This window comes from Xiphophorus maculatus, chromosome 22 (assembly GCF_002775205.1).
Source record: "Xiphophorus maculatus strain JP 163 A chromosome 22, X_maculatus-5.0-male, whole genome shotgun sequence".
NCBI classification, from domain to species: domain Eukaryota; kingdom Metazoa; phylum Chordata; class Actinopteri; order Cyprinodontiformes; family Poeciliidae; genus Xiphophorus; species Xiphophorus maculatus.
In genome coordinates, this window is record NC_036464.1 from 5,557,554 (window position 1) to 5,577,236 (window position 19,683).

The 19,683-nt window shown below is 36.1% G+C and overlaps 2 protein-coding genes across 2 annotated transcripts; one reads left to right on the forward strand and one right to left on the reverse strand.

Annotated features, from left to right (window-relative positions):
• The first annotated feature begins 2,685 nt into the window (after nucleotides 1-2,685).
• Nucleotides 2,686-10,864, forward strand: LOC106699660 (transmembrane protein 229b-like). Its single transcript, XM_014469180.2, has 2 exons — nucleotides 2,686-2,765; nucleotides 9,822-10,864. Exons 1-2 carry the CDS (start codon nucleotides 2,723-2,725, stop codon nucleotides 10,307-10,309), a joined length of 531 nt encoding a protein of 176 aa, XP_014324666.1. The 5' UTR covers nucleotides 2,686-2,722; the 3' UTR covers nucleotides 10,310-10,864.
• A 421-nt stretch (nucleotides 10,865-11,285) lies between these two features.
• haao (3-hydroxyanthranilate 3,4-dioxygenase) lies at nucleotides 11,286-19,141 on the reverse strand. Its single transcript, XM_005795158.3, has 10 exons — nucleotides 18,729-19,141; nucleotides 18,503-18,581; nucleotides 17,175-17,258; nucleotides 16,947-17,053; nucleotides 16,328-16,417; nucleotides 16,210-16,253; nucleotides 15,969-16,114; nucleotides 14,586-14,654; nucleotides 14,409-14,491; nucleotides 11,286-12,435 (listed from the first exon to the last, which is right to left on the reverse strand). Exons 1-10 carry the CDS (start codon nucleotides 18,815-18,817, stop codon nucleotides 12,363-12,365), a joined length of 864 nt encoding a protein of 287 aa, XP_005795215.1. The 5' UTR covers nucleotides 18,818-19,141; the 3' UTR covers nucleotides 11,286-12,362.
• Between the last annotated feature and the right edge of the window lie 542 nt (nucleotides 19,142-19,683).

The following is a 19,683-nucleotide window of genomic DNA, read 5'->3' on the forward strand; positions in this document are numbered from 1 at the left end:
CAAAATAAAACTAAACTATAACAAAAAAATCTAAAACTATCTTAATAGGGTTTGCTGTGACTCTCCAGGTCTTCACACAGAGACATATAAAGAAAAACTGCTTGCATATTTACATTAACCAAATATTGCAACTAACATTTAGTCTTTTCTCTTTCCCTGTTGGATCATGGGTGGGTGTACTTACTTATTTGCACACAACTTCTATCTTTAAGCTTAATTTTTTTTAAAATCTTGAGTTTTTGCGCTTTAAATTAGTTTTCAACCATTTAATGTATTTTGTACAATTTATAGTACAATAATTTTAATTTAATGCCATCAGACAGATATGAGAGAAAAATGCATCGTTTCATTCTCTCAATAACAATAATTTAATTAAATTAAATTTAGCTATTTAAAATTAAATAGCTAAATTAAATGTAGCTATTTAATTTTAAATAAATAGTAAAATTATTATTAATTATTTATTAACTAAATAAATAAGAATGATTTAATTTTTGTTAAAATAATTTAATTAATATATTTAAAATGTTGTCAATATTAAATATATTAGTTAAGTAACTAGCAATTATTTAATTATTGTTTAATAATTAATCATTAAATTAATTACTTAATTTTATAATTAGTCAAACAATTTATTTAATTATAAATACACCTGAATAATAAAATGATCATGTTTAATCAATTAAAAATATTTTATTAATATGTGAATGATTTAATTTTATTAGATTATACAATATGGCAGAATATACATTTTTCAAAAGGATCTGTAAACGTTTTCAATATTTTTGATTAAAATAAAAATTAGGACGGATCCCACCCGCCCAAAAATCCAAGAAGAAGAAGAAGCTGACGTCATCGCATGCGACACTTCCACTCCGGTGAGTACAAACCTGAATCTGTCAAAATGCTTTTGTACTATAAAACAAGAAAATAAATAACTCCCAAGTGTTACGTTATAAGGTTGCTGACGGCAGTTTTAGGACTTAATGGTAGTAGCACTACTTCAAATGGTTGAAGACATTGCTAAGGAAAATGATTATTTAATGCTAAAAATACACTTAATCTTACGACATGTGTAAAGGGATAGCCAACACTTTATTTGGAACAGTTTTCTGTGGAGCATGGGGGAGCTCACAATAGCAGACATTCAAACAAAGCAGGGCCCTTTTCCTCCCCCGCTGACACACAGAGCAATAAAATTTACAGTCCGAAAGGGGTCAGAGACTTCTTGGCGCCTCTCGGCCCGGGTCGGATGGAGATGGGCACGAAGTGGTCCGCCCTTTGCTTAGATAAAAAAACAGACACCTTTGCTATAAATCAGGAAGTCCCAACTTTCTTTGGGGGCCTGAGGGAGTTCTAATTGGTCGAAGAGCAGAACGCCTTCTTTGCATATATTAAATAGGGAAACGCCTCTTTGGTTAAAATTTCAGGTCAGCACCGGAGAGTGGAGAGAGTTTTTTTCATCTTTTCCTCCACGTGGGCGCCTTTGTCTGTCTTATGTGTTTCGTGTTGTCTGTTTCATGTTGTCTGTATAAAATGTATATCTCTGTACCTCTGCAGCTCTGTTAACGGATTCATGCGGTGCTTTGTATGAATTAAACTATGTGATCTGTGACGTCATTGTGCCTGCCGTTTCCTTGCCAGCTGTGACGAGATCCGCTCGCGACCCGGCTAACAGGAGGAAGGAGAGCCATGCTTTTTCCAAAAGTTTAAGCTAACCTAATAACTTTCCTTCTTAACAACATTTAGACATTTTTTTGCTGGAAGAAACGCGGGATGCTAGCTACATTAGCCTCTTGGAGCCAATAAGGTGCAACTGTATCTGTACTTAACACATTTAATTAGCCATGATAGAGTCACAGAAGTGTTACAAAAATAGAATAGACTCATCATAGATCACTACATAACCTATAACCCATAATCATCAGTTTTCGGACACTTTACAGCATTCAATAAGAAAACTCTTGTGAATTATTGACGCGAAAGGGATACCCGATGCGTCGCTGAGGGAACCTGCTCAAGCATCAATATATGACAAGATGGGAGTGAGGATGTGTTAGAATATAAGAAATCAACAAGTTTAATCAGAACACATTCAGTAAAATAAGGAACGTTTTTTTTATGTTATGTTTACAGAAACTCCGACCTTGCATTATGACTGCATGTTCTCTGAGTGACACACATCGGTAAGCATGTTTTCTATTGCTTCAGATAAGTGAATTTAATGTCAAGATGACCAGACAAACTAAAGAAAAATGGCACTTTATTCAACATCTAAAACATCAGCTAGTTCAAATTCAAACTGATCTATTTATTACGCCAGTTTCTCTGACACTCCCCTCCGCTGCAGCTCACTGATGACCCCTCTAGAGACGCTGAATTAAACAGAACTTTTTGTGATACAGACACTGCCAAGTTTGCCTTTGAGAAACCCATCAATAAACGTGTTTGCACTCTTCCTCTATAGCTAAAAGCGAGCATTCATTCAGCCGTCATGGGATCAATATTGACGTTAATGTGCCCTCCACGCAGCATTTTTCTCCTCAGGTTGGTCCGGGTTTCTCCTCCTCTCTTCACAACTGGACCCGGCCACAGAGACATCAGTGTCTGATAACATGGAGCGGCTTAATGTTTAGCCTAGAATCCACGCTCACACGCACGTGCACACACAAGGGGAAGCAGAGGGATTATAAAGGCGCACAGATCTATACACCGGCCAGGGATGAAGGGCAGAAAAGTAGCAGTGGGAGGGAGAAGTGGTCGAGGTGAGAGTTATTACTTTTAATTGCATTTAATTAGCTTCAAAAACTGAAAATTCAAGCCTCAAATAAAATTCCTCACCTTATTTTCACTTGAATTGATCTCAATAATGCGATTTTATTACTAATGTTTTAATTTATCAGAAATAATACACACTTGTACGTGCCGTCGTGTTGATAATTTAAAGAGTTTGTTCGCACAGAGTGAAAGCTTGTTGAAGATCAGCCGTGTCTTTAATTTGCTAAGCAAGACTATTAGCTTGTTAATCCACATTAGAGGTGTATTTCCTGTAAGCGGAAAACGAAGGAGGAGCATTATGCATGGAACAAAGTGCAGCAAAAACGATATTATCAAAACCTTATCATGTTTCAGAGTGCAATTTGTTACACACCTTAATTTTTCTCACGATAACAGAGAAAGGTTTAAGTAAGGTAGTAATATTAGTCACCACATACCCTCAAAATGAGTCATTATTTTTCCAGGATGAAGTGAGTAGATGACAAACTACTTTATTAACAACAAACAAAAAATGGCGTACATACATTTAGTTAAATCTTTAAACAAGTTGCACCAATTTGTAAGCATTGCCAAGCGACTAGCATAAATCCTGTTGGATGTTTAGCATCTTTTCTGGGTATAATTGGTGAAATTCAATTAGCTTGATGGCACAGACACAATTTTTAACCTTAACATAAACGTTTTCAACAGTTTTGTTGTCTGGGCTTCATGTTTTACTCCTTTATTTACTCCAGAATCAGTTTGGATATTTGTTTGGGATCATTGTCTAGCTAAAAAACGCAACTGTCTTGAAGTTTCAACCATTTAGCTGTTAATTTCAGCTCAAATTGAAGACATTTGAGGTTTTTATTCATTACCCCATCCACTGACAGCAAGTCAGACCCATGGAAAGATGCAGCCCCCACTTTGCGTGGCAGTTGGGATTATTCTTTGGCTTGACAGAATGACCATGACTTCTCCTCCAAATATCTATCTTGTAATCGTGAATAATTATTTAGTCCTTTTGACCAACTTGTCAACTTTTCTTAAGAAGGAATTGGCCTTACCCATTAAGGCAGCTTTTTTGGCATGTCACCTAGCAACACAAGCTGAGCTCCATCACATTTGGTCAGCTGGTTTTACCGCTGTATTCACTGTACAATGGCTGCTGGAAAATCAAATGGGTTTTTTTTTGTAGACTTACTGTTCTGAAACTACTTGCTGTATTCTTGTTGGTTGTGCAGGAGGCTCCACTTCTGCTTTTCAAAGATGTACAGTTGTATAATTGGGCATCTGTTTGCAGCCATTTTCATTTGCGAGTGTAAATGTTGAGTTTGGGGGCGTGGCTGGCAGCAGCTTATTTTGATTTAAAGTGACAAAAGGTCCTAAAACAGCTCATAGGCAGAACTGAGCAGACTGAAATCTCATCATCTAAGAATAATTTTGTGAAAATGAAAATGTAATGAACCCGTTTTGTATAGGCCATAAACCTATTCTAACTTGATCAAGAAAGCATAATAGGCCACCTTGATGGAAATTTGCTAATTGGAGACAAATAATGAGCTATTTGTTCGCAATTATAAGCTGAATGTTTGGATTAGGAAATGAAATGGCTTTCAAGCTAAAAAAAAAAGAAAAATTACAGTAACAGTCAGGTAAAGTGGTGGCTGCATCGTTCTGTGGGCCTGTCTTGCCAAAAAACAGGCAAGAACATGTTTTTTACAGCCAATGTAAAACCCTTTTGTGTCCAAGTTTTTACTTCCTTTAAGCGTCTTTAGATGTTGCTTCAGTGTTTCCTCATAATGTTCTGTCCTCATGATTCTATCTATTGCCCCAAAACAACCTCAGAGCATAATGCTGCCATCTCCATGTTAAACAGTCAGAATGGTGTTCTATAAATTTTTATTATTAATTAATTTCTTCGTCCCTGTGTGCATTTGCAAACATTAAACTGTTGTTTTTATGTTTCTTTTGATGTAACAGATTGGCCTTTCAGCTCATGCTGATATTTGTTTCACTGTAGATGATAACACAATTACCACGTTTTTGCTTTTGTTCCTGGGTTGATATTAACATTTTGAACCAGAACCCGTTTCCTGCCTGTGTGGAATGATGATGGTTGAACGTTCCCATCTTGTTTGTACTTGCGCATAATTATTTGTTTTGATTAGCGGCACCTGGAAATTGCGCCCAATTCGAACCAGACTTATGCAAGTCCACAATTCTCTTCCTGATATTTTGGCTGATTTGTTTCCAATGATGTTGCACAAGGAAGCATTGTGTTTCAGGCGTGTCTCTGATTAACTCAGATGTTTTCAATAAACGTCCCAAATTGCTTAACGACATAATAATCTTAGTGTTTATTAACTTTAAGAGAGCCTTAAAAGATGATCTCTCATTATTCTGGCATTTAGCAAATGGGAAAATGTTGGAATTTCTTGTTTTAATTGGCATAAAATGAGAAATGTTTATTCTGATATCACGTCAGATAGTGTGAAAAAATGCTCTTTTCTTTTTGTTGTGTATGTAAACTTCTGGTTTCAACTACATAAAAACCAGAAAAGTAATTTATAGGAATTTATAGACATCTGTTCAAGATATTTGGATGTGTTAAAGTCTAGATTAAGAAACAAAATGCTTAAAAATTGTTTAAAAACAGCAAAGGAGCCACCAAGACTGAAGTTTTCACCAGTGTCAATAGCTATAGTGCTAACCAAGAAAGATGCCCATACTTTCTTCTCAATTGGTTTATTATCAGCACATGAATACTGCTTTGCCTCTTGGATCCAAAGGAAACAGCAAAATGTCCTCCAGGGGTGTTCAAAGTGCGGTCCAGGGGCCATTTTTGGCTCTCAGGATGATTGATCGCAGTTCAAAAAGCCTAAATTTGGTTGTTCAGTTTAGGCAATTGGTGAAGATACAAATTTAAAAACAACATTGTGGTGAGATTTGATAAAAAATAAATACTCTTCAAATGTATTAAAATGGAAAATTTAAGGTGCAGCACAAAGTATCTATGAAGGTTTTTGCTTTTAATTTATTTTATTAGTAATAGGGACCAAAAGCCTCCAGTTGCTTTTACTAAAACGCACATTTGAGAACGCCTATTTAATTAACTTGGTAAAATAAAAACATGTGATTAAAATCTTGTTCCTGTTGCTAAAAAAGATACAGAAAAATTCACAATTTTAAAATAAGACTTGCTGTTTTTCTTTTTAAATCAGGTAAGCCTGATTCACGCAACACTTGTCTACAAAAATCTGACTCCTTTGCTTATTTTACTAAAATATTGCGTGTTTAGTTTGTTGCTTATTTAATAGGTAAAAATAAAATATATATTAGTTTTTGTTATTATCATTAAGAATAAAAATATTAACAATTTTGTGGTCTTTATGCCCAGATGTTTGGTCACCATTGGTTGACTTAGTTCCAATAAATTACGTCAATCTGTAAAATAAGAAAGTTTAGGTTGTTCCACTAGCTGAAAAAGTAGCGGTAGTTTTCTTTTTACCATAACCTTATATTAAAATATGACTCAGCAGACTAGTCATATTGAGGGTTGGGAGTGAAACTGCAGCTTTTACCAGCACCCATCCGTCATCCCGGTTCAGACGTCATAGAAAAGCTGAATGTGTGTTTGCTTCATGCTACTCGCTCATTCAGAGTGCATGTTCACCTGATTGTTTTACCTGAAAATCTTCACATTGAGTCTGAAAAGCTTTGTCACTTCTCATAAGTTCAGTCAGTGGAAACTGGAGGAGGGCACAGCTTCAGGCTAAAGTAAAAGTCTTTCAGATAAAATCCTCTTACGCTTCAGCTAATGTTGACTAATGTGATCTACAATTTACTCCTTACACTATTATATTTTTTTTTATGCTACATAGAGGGATTTCCCTTTAATTAAGAAGTCAATTGTCAGGTTGAATACATCGGCGATGTATTCAACCTGACTTTAACCAGATAAAATTAAAATGCCATTTTATATCAATGTAATTCAAGAATTAAATCTTTTTTACATGAAATTACAAATAAAGAGTAAATCAACAGAGAAGATGCACATCAGTCTTTCATCTAGACAAACTTTTCAATAACTCTTTTGCCAAACTCTAATGAATGAACCCAAGAATTAATCCATTTGCTGTTTTACATTGTAAAATGTTTTGATCTTTCTCAGTAATGAAACATTCCTCTGTGACTCAGCTTATCACTGATCCTTATCACTGATGTTGTGATAAGGATTTTGAGCAATTACAGCGTCCTGTAGATCGTTGCCGTACATCTACAGTAGCAGAGGCCGGGTATTTCCTGCAGCTGTGAGAAACTGTACAGATACATCAGTTCAGTTTCAACATTAACCTTTAAATCAAATCAGGGTTTTTTTGTGTGGCACATTTCAGCAACAAGGCATTTCAAGGAGCTTTGTTTCATAAAAAACACAAAAATTAACATTTTTATTGGTGAAATAGTTATTTGCCAAACTGCATGCATGTTGGTTTCATCAAACGTAGCTTTTACAAACTAACACCCAGACTGGTGATCTAAATACCATTCACAAATGTTTTCCTTGGCAGAACACAGTCAACTGATTTAATCCCTTCAGGCGACTGCAAAACCCATCAATCCTGTCTAGGTGCAGCTTTATTTTTAATAACTTTTACCTATTGCCTAATAGGAATGCATTTTAAGTATTTCATAACTTGTGATATTTACAAATAAATAATAAACAATTCTGTGTTCTTGACTTACATCCACTGACTGGCTCCACTTCTCAACTTGTAGCAGATATATTTATATCATTTGAGTAATTTCTTAGCAATTAACTTCATTCCTAAATCTGGTTATCCCCGCCTTCTCAATTTACCCCCAGCCAATCAAACTCCAGCCATCACTGCTCCCTCCATAAAAGAGCTGGGGTTTTTAGCAGGGTTCCAAGATGGCCACTACAAGGACACATCCAAAAGGTAGCAAGTATTTCACAAAGGATCATATACACCAGGGGTGCCCAAAGTCGGTCCTCGAGGGCCGGCATCCTGCATGTTTTAGTTCGCTCCCTGGTAGTACCAACAACCTTTTCACCATGTCAATGTTCTTCTTAGGCCTTCTAACAACCCATCATTTAATCCAGGTGCGTTAAACCAGGGAGAGAACTTAAACATGCAGGATGCCAGCCCTTGAGGACCGACTTTGGGCACCCATGATATACACACATGCTAGAATTCAAACATTACAGAAAGCCTTACTGCTTCTTAACACACATTAAGCCACATTGGAATGACTATTGCTCTATTTTGATTTAAGAGAGCAGGTAGCCACCGTTTACTTCTAATCACTTTCAGTTGATTAACTTATTATCATCAATTTGATAAATTTTATAACTGCAGGAGTTTTCTATTGGAGCGGAAAGACATCAGCTTTTTGAAGAAGGAACTGTTCCTGCCTATCAGCCTTGGTTGAGTTAGAATACAATTTCCAAACAATTAGATATTTCTACAGTGATATCATTATTTATAAAATAATGTTTTAAGGTCAGATGTGACCTATTACGCTTTCTTGAACAGGTTAGGATAGGTCTAAATGTTCATTAAATTTTTTGCACAAAATCATCCTTAGATAATGAGATTTTAGTCTGGTCTGTTCTGCCTATGAGCTCTTTTAGGACGTTTTGTCACTTTAAATCCAAATAAACTGCTGCTGGTCACTGTTTTGCGTATCGGTACTTATAAATTACTGTATATGTATATACAATATGTGAATGGGTGTATGTATATATAAATGTATGAAGCCAGGTGGATAAACGGCTCTTCTCCACTCAACCAGCTAAGGTGTACTCTCAATGGCAGATTAATAACAACAGAGTAGCCCCACCAAGGTTGGACACTGAACAATACTGGAAAGGGAGGCGTCCCACAACAGCAATGCACAGTGGCTAATCTTTCTACGAGATGACCACAGCAACCTTCCTGAGCAAGCCCCGGTAATTATCACAATGGCAGATGTCCAAGAAAGAGTCTGTGGTATAAAAACCTGGACAGCACCATGATCCATGCCTACTGGCTAAAGAAACTCGCAGCCCTCCATGAGCGACAGGCAGCTCAAATAAACCAGATGCTACAAAATGGGACTTACCCTGAATGGTTAACTGAAAGGCGCACAATCCAGTTCCAGAAGGATCCCTCAAAGGGTTCAGTCCCATCCAACTATCAGCCAATAATCTGTCTTTCTACAACATGGAAGCTCATGTCAGGCATCATAGAGGCTAAGATAAGCGGGCACATGGATAAATACATGAGCACGCCACAGAAGGGCATTGGCATAAATAGCAGAGGAGCCAAACACCAACTCTTTGTAGACCACACAGTCGCCCGAGACTGCAAAACCCGACACACCAACCTGTGCACGGCTTGGATTGATTACAAGAAAGCCTATGACTCAATGCCACACACTTGGATCATTGAATGCTTAGAGGTGTACATCAACAGGACTCTAAGAGCCTTCATTGCAAACTTGATGGGGATGTGAAAAACCACAACATCAGACATCTCAGCCCAGAAATGTGCAGTTCTAGGCACAGCCAAGATACTGCGCAGAACCCTCAAGCTCCCAGGCCTCTGGTAGAGGACCCGAGCTCAGAGGATGAGAGAGACCACCCGTGGAGGGTGAGAAGGAAATTTTAAATATATATATATATATATATATATATATATATATATATATATATATATATATATATATATAAATCTAACTGATTAATATTGTAAATATCACCATATTTATGTTTATATTGTATATATTTCCTACATTGTTTGTACTGTTGGATCTGACTTTTAATCTAATTGTAAATGTGTACAGTGACAAACAATAAATTGAATTGAATTGCATTGAACCCTTAGGGATCAATAAAGTATATTCTCTTCTGTTTTGAGTTCAATCCATTTTCCAATTTACTATTTAAAAAGTGACTGAAAGTTCACAGTTGTCCTAAATTAAATCACAAAAAACTTTCCAAATAGACTTTCAAGACGAACTAGTTTCAGTTTATGTGTGTGTGTGTGTGTGTGTTGCAGGGACTGTTGTTGGAGATGAATCCCCAGCAGAGCCTGACAACCTCGGCCCCCTTCATCCTCTCTCAGCCTTGTTTCGTCTCTACGTTTACGCTCTGCACGGCTGCCTCTGCGAGGTGGCCTTCACCGCCGTGTACGACTGGTGCAGCACCCGAGACCAGAGGCTGCCGGGACACAGCAGCATCTGGGCGCTGCCCATGTACGGCTCCGCCATCTTCTGCATGGAGGCCCTGAGTGCCCGGCTGCTGGCCCAGAGCCGCTCCCTCCCTGTGAGGCTGGCAGTTTACACTTTATTCATTTACATGTGGGAGTTCAGCTGGGGCGTGGGGCTGAGCCTGATGGGGGCCTGTCCGTGGGATTACTCAGGCCATCGCTACAATCTTCGAGGACTAGTGACTCTGGATTATGCCCCTGCCTGGGCTGTTGCTGGACTTATAGCAGAGCAGCATGTAATTAAGAATACGCTAAGGATAAGATTGAAAAACGGCTGATTTCATGGTTACCTTAAGTTATGTCCTTACAAAATCACCCAAGTGACATTTAATGTCATTTTTAGCTGGAACACAATGCTGGTGTATTTTTAACACTGTCATAATTAAAAATTTTAATATATATTTTTTTTATCTCCAATCAAGTGCTAGGTAAGAATAACATTGAAAAAATGACAAATTTCATGATTATCTTAAACAATGTCCTTCCAGATTTACCCACATAACATTTCATGTAATTTTTTTGCAGAAACAATACAATGCTATTGTATTTTTAATGTTTAATAATTAAAAAGGTTCAGAATTTTAATCTCCAATTAACAATACGCTAAAAATAACATTGAAAAACGACTTATTTCATGATAATCTTAAACTATGTCCTTCCAAAATCACCCAACTTTTAGTAAACTTCAAGCAATCTCAGTTCCTGGTTGTGAACTTAAGTATAATAGAGTTAATTATGTATTTAGCCTAAAATTACATGTATTCTACCATGTTGTCTTCCATGTTGCTGTTTTATTTTGTTTTATTTAATTTCTAAACTAAAGTAAACCTACACAACATTTGTTGTCTTTTTTCTTCTTTTTTTTTTGAAGAAACAACATAATTAAAAATTTCTGTATTTTTCCTGCTTCTATCTGCCTTATCTGGTCCTACTGGAGTAAAAAACTGTTTGGATTTTGTCCAGGGTGGGAATGTGTCTCAGCACGCCGCTTGGAGGAAAATGGTTGCATTTGCATGCTTATTAATTTTCAATATTTTATTTAAAAAATTGGGATAGTTTGCACAATTTTTGGAAAATGAGAACCTGGCAACTATCTCACACCAGGGTTTTGTTCCTGGTGCACTTCAAAACTTGGGTTTTTGGATCTTTCCCATTCATTTTTCTGTCACGCAAGTTTGTCACCTCTCCCTGAGGTTTGATGATGAAGATAGTTTTCAACACACTTTCAGTAGGTACCAAGAAAACAAGAACAGGTGGGAAAATTATCTGATGTCATTTTATTCCTGTTAGCTTAAAAACTGACAGCAGTTTCAGAATCAAGTGCTTTCATTATCCTTAACTTCACTAAATAATAAAACTAAAATAAATTGGCATTATTTATTACCATTATTCAAAGCGCATTGAAGAAGTTATTGTTTTTCTTAGTAAACATATTTCTATAAGGATGTTTGTACAAAATTCACCCCAGAAGTCATTAACAACCCAAGTCCATGCATTCATTTAAGAATAATTAAGTAAAATAATACATAGAAAATGTGTTGGAGTACATAGAAAGTCAAGAAAAAAGCTCAAAAATCACTTTTTATCAGGTCTGACTAATATTAATTTAATAATTTACTCTGCAGTGATCGTCTATGAAAGATTTTCTCATTACTCAACAAACATGATGGGTCAAAGCAAGAAGCTCTTAAGAACTTCACAACCTCATTATTTCAAAACGTATTTCTCTGAAACTTAATTTCAAAGAAATATCCACTCAACTGTAATTGCATAACTTACTGAGCAAAACTCCACTATTAAAGAAAACCCATGATAAATATCTTTTAAAGTTTTCTACTGAGTATTTAGGGAGGCCAATGAAATATTAAAGAGAAGACAGGTTTGCAGGAGGATCTGGAGTGAATATCACTCCAAAAACACCAAAGAACAAGAAGATGTGAGGTTGTTTTTGAGCATAAAGTGCTAGGAAACGTCAGATAATTAAAGGAAGTATGACGGGAGGTATGTAGCTGCGTGTTTTTCATCAAAGAGCCTAAGATGAAACCCACATGAAAACTCTTTTTTGGTTGCAGGGAAAGAAAAAAGCTGGAGGCTTTTCTACTAAGGCTGATAAAATTCAGTAAGTATGTTACTGCTTTCTCCCTGTATCATTAGAGTAGAAATTGTGGAATGATTTGTTTTGGTCTCATTTTTGTGTGTGGATTACTTGGTTTGCTACTGACCTCTGGTGTAAGTTTCATGTCAATGTCATTAAAAATACATGTTTTAATAAAAAAGTGAACACCTTTAATACTTCTATTTAAGTGAATTTTGAAGGTGTGTAGTTGACAATTAGGTTCTCTTCCTCTCTGGATTTTGCACGACAACCAAGGCCACAGTCCCTTCATTCCTCTGCCACATGTACCTACAAAGGAAACGTGAATTATATGTTTGTACCAGAATTTCTACCAGAATCATGCTAATTTTCCAAGAAGACAACATAAAATGGCACATGCTCTTATTACTTATTTATCAGATATGCCTGGGGCATTCAGGTGTGTGCAACATAAAGCCAAGGAAACATCACAAAAGCTCATATTAGCACATGTTCCTACTCATCAGTGTCTGACAGTTCCAATGAATTTGTGGCTCGTCAGTGTGGTAAGAAATAATTTTAATTCTCAAGCACAAACAAATTGTGCTTGTTCTTGATTGTCTTCCTTTTAAAGGGTTGGCACCAATGGGAACTGCTAATCTAACTCAATTTGGTGTTTATTATTTATTGTAAAAATAAATGTTGTACTTCAACAGGTCTTAGGTCGCAAACTAAATGTCAATGTATCTGAAAAATTAGAGGTGCTCCAATTTGTTCCTTCTGGAAAATCGTCACCCTAGCTTACATAAAATCTCAAACTCAACAATGGAAAATAATTTTTTTCAAATTTTTCATAATGGTTTAATGTAATGAAAGTCATTATCTTTGGAAAACGGCAAATTAGCACCAACAATTTTTGCCAACTGCCAAGCGTAGTGCTGGAGGGGTGATGACTTGGGGATGTTTTGCAGTCCAAGGATGTAAATTTGAGGATATATTTGTTTTAATTTGTAGTAGTACTACAGTCAAATTTAAAAGTTCTTTGATATTTCCAACATTCTCGTCTAAAACTGTGTTTTTCCATCTATTTGATGAGTTAAAAATATCTTGCAGAGGCTCTTGTAGGGATCAGGTGAACAGCACTGCTTCAATTCATTCCAGTTTATCTATGTTAAATCCATAGTTAGAGGTGCAAACACACAGAAAATAGAAGCAAAAACCTACAATCAACAAAACAAATACAAATGGAAAATGTTATAACAGCAGGAAAAAGAAGCAAAACGCACAAATGAGAGCAAGTATAAAAAGCTGGAAACTTGCGCTGCAAAAACAGAAGTGCTCCAGACCACTAGGGGGAGCTGTATGGTTTCAGGCCCCCAGGAGAGATTGGATGTCATAATTTCATAGGATTTATAGAAGAAAGTTGGAGGAAGAAAGAAAAAGTCTGTTATGCTTTATGACTTTCTCAAACACACAATCTTTTACAATAATACAGAATTTATTTATGTTGGTAATATTACTTACTCCAGACTCCCCCTAGTGGTCTGGAGGACTTCTATTTTGTGGAGTGAGTTTTCAGCATTTTGTGCTTGTTGTTTTTGCTATTTATGACATTTTCTCATTTGCTTCCATCTCCTGTGGTTGCAGCATTTGTTTTGTTTATTGTAGGTTTTTGCTTCTGTTTTCTGTGATTCCAGCACATTTTTTGTAGTTTTTTTTTGTGTGTGTTTGTGTGGTTTGCCGTTTGCATCATTCATGTTTGCAGAGTATTTTGCCATTTGCAGTGCTTTTGTACCTGTTGGCCACCATATAATATAGTACATAATCACAGATTAAACTGCTAATATAATACAGTTTAATCTGTGATTATGTACATATAACTTAGTAATATTTCTACAATATCCAGAGAGTTCAAAGTACAGTTTCTCATTTTTCGACCAAAGATTATTGTGTCTAAATCCCAGATACATCATACATCAACCATCAGCAGACGGCTGCTCAGACTACCTGGTACTTCTGGAGGTTTATTCCTGTTAAAAAGTAGGCATTCCTTGCCACTGTCGCCACATACTTGATTGGACTGATGGAAAGTCGGTGATGGATAAGTTTTATACAAGCTGCCTGACTTGAAAATCTAACTTAAAATCAGTTTTTGTGTTTTGTCCTAATTTCCACCCAATTAGCTAACACATTCTGTCAAAATCAGCATCAATATCCATTTAAAGTTGTATCTATGTAATTCTGAGACCTGGAAAGCACCAGATAATTTGTATTTTTAATATTATTTATTGAAATTGACTCACTTGCTCTGTTCGGGGATGAGCAAACTAGCTCCTGAAGTCAAACTAAACGGCTGCTCCGCCATGGTCACTGTTGAAGATCCCTCCTGGGAGAGACAGATAGAAGATGTGTTGGTAGGATTAGCTGTTAGGAGCTTATGGTGGTTATTAGAGGAGTTGGGACAGGAAGTGTGTACGTGCCATTTGCCAAATCCACAAATCAGTTTGCTGGACTGAGGTCTCTGTAAGTCCAGGTCCAAACACCATTACCTGTCAAAGACAAAGAAATAGAGAATCTTCTTTTATTCATTATTGTTATTATTCTGTTTGTACAGATGCACTAGTCCAGACATCTTAGTTTGATTACCAGGAAGTCTAATACTTTGTTATCATTGAGATAGGATTTGTTGTTATATAACCAACCAAACATAAAACAAAAACATGAGACTTTAATCTTAAATGAATAACATTTGTTTTGGTGAATCCAATATTCTGACCTGCAGAAACATGCCGCTTCTAGCACTCCCTCAAACATGCAGAGGAAGCACAAAAACTATAATTTGTCTGTAATTAGACACTTGCTTTCAATTTCTGAAAGTCAAGCTTTACAATGTAAAAGGCAGCTTTCAATTTGCAGGCTTTATAAATTTGATACGAGACAGAGAGAATAGACTTAGTTTATATTCACCCTATTTAGGCTTAGAGATAAAAACAATATATACAACCGAGTCCTAATTAGTGGTTTTAATTTATTACCGTTAGTAGTTTCTCGTTGCCACCGTAAAAATATAATTTTTTATTCATTGAACTAATACCAATACTGACATAAATATGAATATATTTCATTGGAGTCTAATGTGAAAGACTAAAACAAAGGTATATACAATTGTGAAATAGAAATAAAATTCTATATGATTCAAAAAAAATTTAACAAATTTAGTTATTAGCAGTAATCAGGCAACTTTTGAAGGGAGCTGAATGCTTTTTTAACTTTTTAGTTTTTTATTTGTACAATTTTTTTAAATCACGTATCGACTTCACAATTGTAAGCCACCTTGTGATGGTCTTTCACATTAAACTCCAATGAAATATATTTATGTTTGTGGTTGTAATGTGACAAATTATGGGAAAGTTCCAGGGGTGTGAATACTTTTGCAAGCCGTTTTATCCAAACTGTTATTAGAAAGGAAAAGACAGGCTTACATTATGATTCTGGAATAGCCTTTTCAATGCGCCAACCTCAATATATTGAAAATGTGCGCTAATCTGTGATTAAAAACCAGGTCTGAACCCAACCAATTTTAATGAAATATTACCAATTACCTACAAAAGTGTGGTTGTATTTTAGGCCAGAAATATCTCAGAAGCTTGTTGAGGCTACAAAACCCAAGAAAGTGGAGTTCAGCTTGCTAAGAGACATTTAACCAAATAAGAGTGAGGTTATTTGGATTTATTTGAGCTTGTATTTGACAAAGATTCAAACTTTGTGAACTCAATTCTTGTTTGTGTATGTATGCATTTTAATAAACCAATCTGCCTTTACAGAAAGCTCAAATGTTTACGTTATAGAGTGACACCTCCTACCTCTGTCTCAAACTGAGCTCCAAAGATGTTGATGGGCCTGCCGTTAGCCAAAGATGGCCTCTGTTTGTTAAGCCAGTCCTTGAAGGAAAATGGTGTCATCACATTCATGGTGTTCATCTGGAACGGAGGCTCTCTGAAAACTTCATCTGTTCACCCGAAAACAAAAATGACAGCAGTTTATTCTTTAGAAATTTAGCAGTGTTCATATTAGATATGTGGGAGTAGAAAGCAGAAAGCTCACTTGGATCCGGTTTTCCCGTCTTGGCCTGGTTTGATGCCATGAATCTGTGAGTGATAGATCAACCAACATCATAAGCTTCAATGAATCCTGATTAAATAAAAGTGGAAATGTGTCTCACTCTTTGATAATTGGAACCAGTTGTGTCCCCAGATTCTCGCAGTAGAACCATCTCTCGAACAGGATGTCAGTGGTGTTGTCCACGTAGTACCTACAAGAAGCAACAGGTACTGGTGACACTGACGCACCTAAAAACGACCAACACTGAAAAACTATAGCTACGACAGGATGTGTCAAGTTGAACAAGCACTGCAAAAACACAAAACCTTACTGAGTAATTTTTGTTTAGTTTCTAGTGCAAATATCTTATTGCTTTTGAAATAAGACAAACTTACAAGTAACTTTTTAGCAAGATATAGAGGCTTGTTTTAAGCCTCTATATCTTAATATTGATGATAATTCCTTAATACTCATAAAAATGTTCTATTGGCAGATAAATTAACTTATAACATGGGAAAATGTCTCGTTATTAGTTAAATATTCTATATCTTGCTAAAAAGTTACTTATGAGTTAGTCTTATTTCAAGTTTGCTAAAATCAGAAATTAGACCAAAATTACTTGGTAAGAGTTTGTTTTTTCAGTGTGCATACATATATTTGAGTGTGAATAATTTTGAGACTGTATTAGAAAAGCAGGAGTCGAAATGAGGGAAGAGGTGAGTGGAAGAAGAGAGGCGAACCTCAGGCAGTCAGTTTCAGTCAGTAGTCGCCTTCGCTCCACCACCAGTCCAACGGTGTTGGCCTTTCTCTGCGGAGAGTGGGGGATTCGAGCTGGGAGCAGAAACATCTAAAAGTGAAGAAAAAAATCACACAATGAGGCAAAGATTATAATTCAAGTGTGTTTTAATGCTCTACAAAGAGAAAAGACAGATTTCAGTTTCAGATGTTGGTGAAACGTCAGCGCTTACCTCTCCTTCTTTGATGTGTACGTCCTTGTGGATGCCATTTTCAATCACCTTCAGACACATGTCTCCCTTCAGCTGGAAAAACAACTATTTCAAACAGAAAAAGACAAAAAATGGGTTAAATGTTGTTTTTAAAGGCTGCAGTTGCCCAATCTGGAGATTGTGCACTGAACATGAACACATCAGATTTGACCTTTCACATGCAAGAACTGCTTTCCTCCCCCTTCTCTCAGAATGCCCTTGCTAAACCTTTTAGCTTTAGCCACTTATTCTACATAACTGACAATCTGAACTCTCCAAGATATGAATGTTAGTATACAAAAGAAATATTTGGTCTGACGGCTTATCCATGCATACAATAGAAATCTTTAAAATATCCTAAGTATTTATTGATTAAACTCTGTGAACCTCTGTTTATTTATTGGAATGATTGTACTCAATCATGAGGCCGGAGTAATAAATTAGTGACATTTTATTTATCTTTGAGAGTCAGAAGAATGTAAAGTTTTTATTATTTACTATCTAATGGGACATTTTCAATAGATTTGAGCAATATGGATTTTTTTCATACCACATCCAAATAAAAAAAAAATACAAATGAAAGAAAATATTTTTGCAAAATGGTTTTATTTCAATTATCCATTAACTGCAAGAATATAGTTACAATATTATCAGAATAAAGATGCAATTTTACCAAAAGAAGATCTTAAAATTAAGAGAAAAATCAATGGAATAATTGGTTATTAAAATAACTGAGTTTCCTTTTTGCTGCAAACTTATCCCTCCAGGGTCATTGAGAGAAAAGTAGGGAATACCTTGGTCAGGTCACAGTGCATTGCTAGACAACAACACAGAGACATAAGACAACCATTCACATTCTTAAGGACGATTTAGAGGGGTGGATTAATCTAACAGTCATGTTTTTAGACTGGAGGAAGCTGGAGTACCCAGAGAGAATCCACACATACACAGAGAGAACATGCAAACTCTATGCAGAAAGGCCCCAGATCGGGATTTGATACCAGCTGCACCACTGTGCTGAATACAACCAACCAAGAGGGACTGTCGAAATTTTCCAGTCTTCTCTGAGTTGTTTTTGGAAAATGTTACGAATTACGAATGAGTAAGTTTGCAAGTCTAGACAGCAAAGGATGCCACCAACAAGAAGGACCCAGTTAAAGATTATTAGGGACACTGTGCCAAAATACACACTCACAGCATTTCAGCTGCAAGGTTCATGGAAGATAAGGTAATGACACGGGGAAAGGAGACGCTGAATCAGGCTGTGTGAAAACAGCTAAGGTTGTATTTATGTACTTTTTATTTCCTACCTCCTCCCCTTCCTCTATATGGTAATCCTTCCTGGTGTTTGGACCCCCAACAAACATGACGAGCAACTGGGAAAAGTGCCTGAGAAAAACAGAAATTGAAAGGAGTCATGTGGTTACTGCATGTTCACACACAACATCTAACATGTCTGGTGTTAACGTCCCAAACAAATCAATCACTGCAACAGATTTTACTGGCTAGAAACAATCAGCAAAGCATGTTACTCACATCAGCTTGTTGCACACTGGTGGTAGAAAAGCATCTTGGTTTTCCGCTATCCACTTTTCCACATTGACCAGAGGAACTTGGCTGCTCATTTTTTTCTAAATGTTAAGCTTTGGATTTTGCAGCAGGAAACTATTTGACTTCCTTTTCTTATAAATGTTTAAATGTGGCGATATGAACAGTGCAAAATGCAGAAGTGGGAGTTAGACAGTGAGGGAGGAGCTGTCCTGTTCTTTTTTTTTTTTTTTGTACACCGGTGAAAGTTCACCAGTACTTTCGTAATCAGTAACACAATACTGCCTGCAGTAACTAAGGAGACTTACAGGAAAACTTTCCAATTATTTTAAGCAAATCTAAAGTTTTTTTCTGTCTTTATGTATAAAACGTGCTGTTTTTGATGTTTTTTGGTTTTTAACTACTGGCTTACACAAATAAAAACAATATAACTTGGAATTTTTAAGAAATGTTAGATCATCTGAAAATGCAAATAAAACTTGTTGCTTTCTCACATTATCATAACCTATTGTGAGGATTATTTTTACACTTTGTCATAGGAAGAGATCTGATTTGAAGCAGATTTGAAGATGTCTAAATAGTCTTGCAGATCTCAAAAACGTTTGTCGTTAAGGACTAGAATCATCTTAGTGAGTTAAAAGTCTAGATAAATAGATATATTTTTATCTATTTATTTTTAAAAGTGTCTCCGGAAAACGTGTGAGCGCGTTTCACAATATTTTGCACACATATTGTTCAATAGTGGTAAAACGGTTGGCTGAAATAATTTCTCCACTGTCTCCACTAGAGGAAGCTGTTTTATACTGTATGCATTTCTTCAGAGGATTTTGTGGAAAACGTATTAAATATAAGGATGGATGGAAATAACAGCTTTATTCATAGACAATTAATGATATTACAAGACAGCAAAATTGTAGACAAAGTTCTACAATGAGAATACTAC

What these genes read in the sequence shown, in the direction of transcription:
- haao (XM_005795158.3), bottom strand. Translation starts at nt 18,817, where the DNA reads ATGAGCAGCCAAGTTCCTCTGGTCAATGTGGAAAAGTGGATAGCGGAA. An exon ending in ATTTGTGGATTTGGCAAATG is followed by an intron (nt 14,492 to 14,585) that starts GCACGTACACAC and finishes TGTCTCTCCCAG; the next exon opens with GAGGGATCTTCAACAGTGAC. An exon ending in CTCATCCCCGAACAGAGCAA is followed by an intron (nt 12,436 to 14,408) that starts GTGAGTCAATTT and finishes TTTCCTTTGTAG; the next exon opens with GTACATGTGGCAGAGGAATG.
- LOC106699660 (XM_014469180.2), top strand. Translation starts at nt 2,723, where the DNA reads ATGAAGGGCAGAAAAGTAGCAGTGGGAGGGAGAAGTGGTCGAG. An exon ending in GGGAGGGAGAAGTGGTCGAG is followed by an intron (nt 2,766 to 9,821) that starts GTGAGAGTTATT and finishes TGTGTGTTGCAG; the next exon opens with GGACTGTTGTTGGAGATGAA.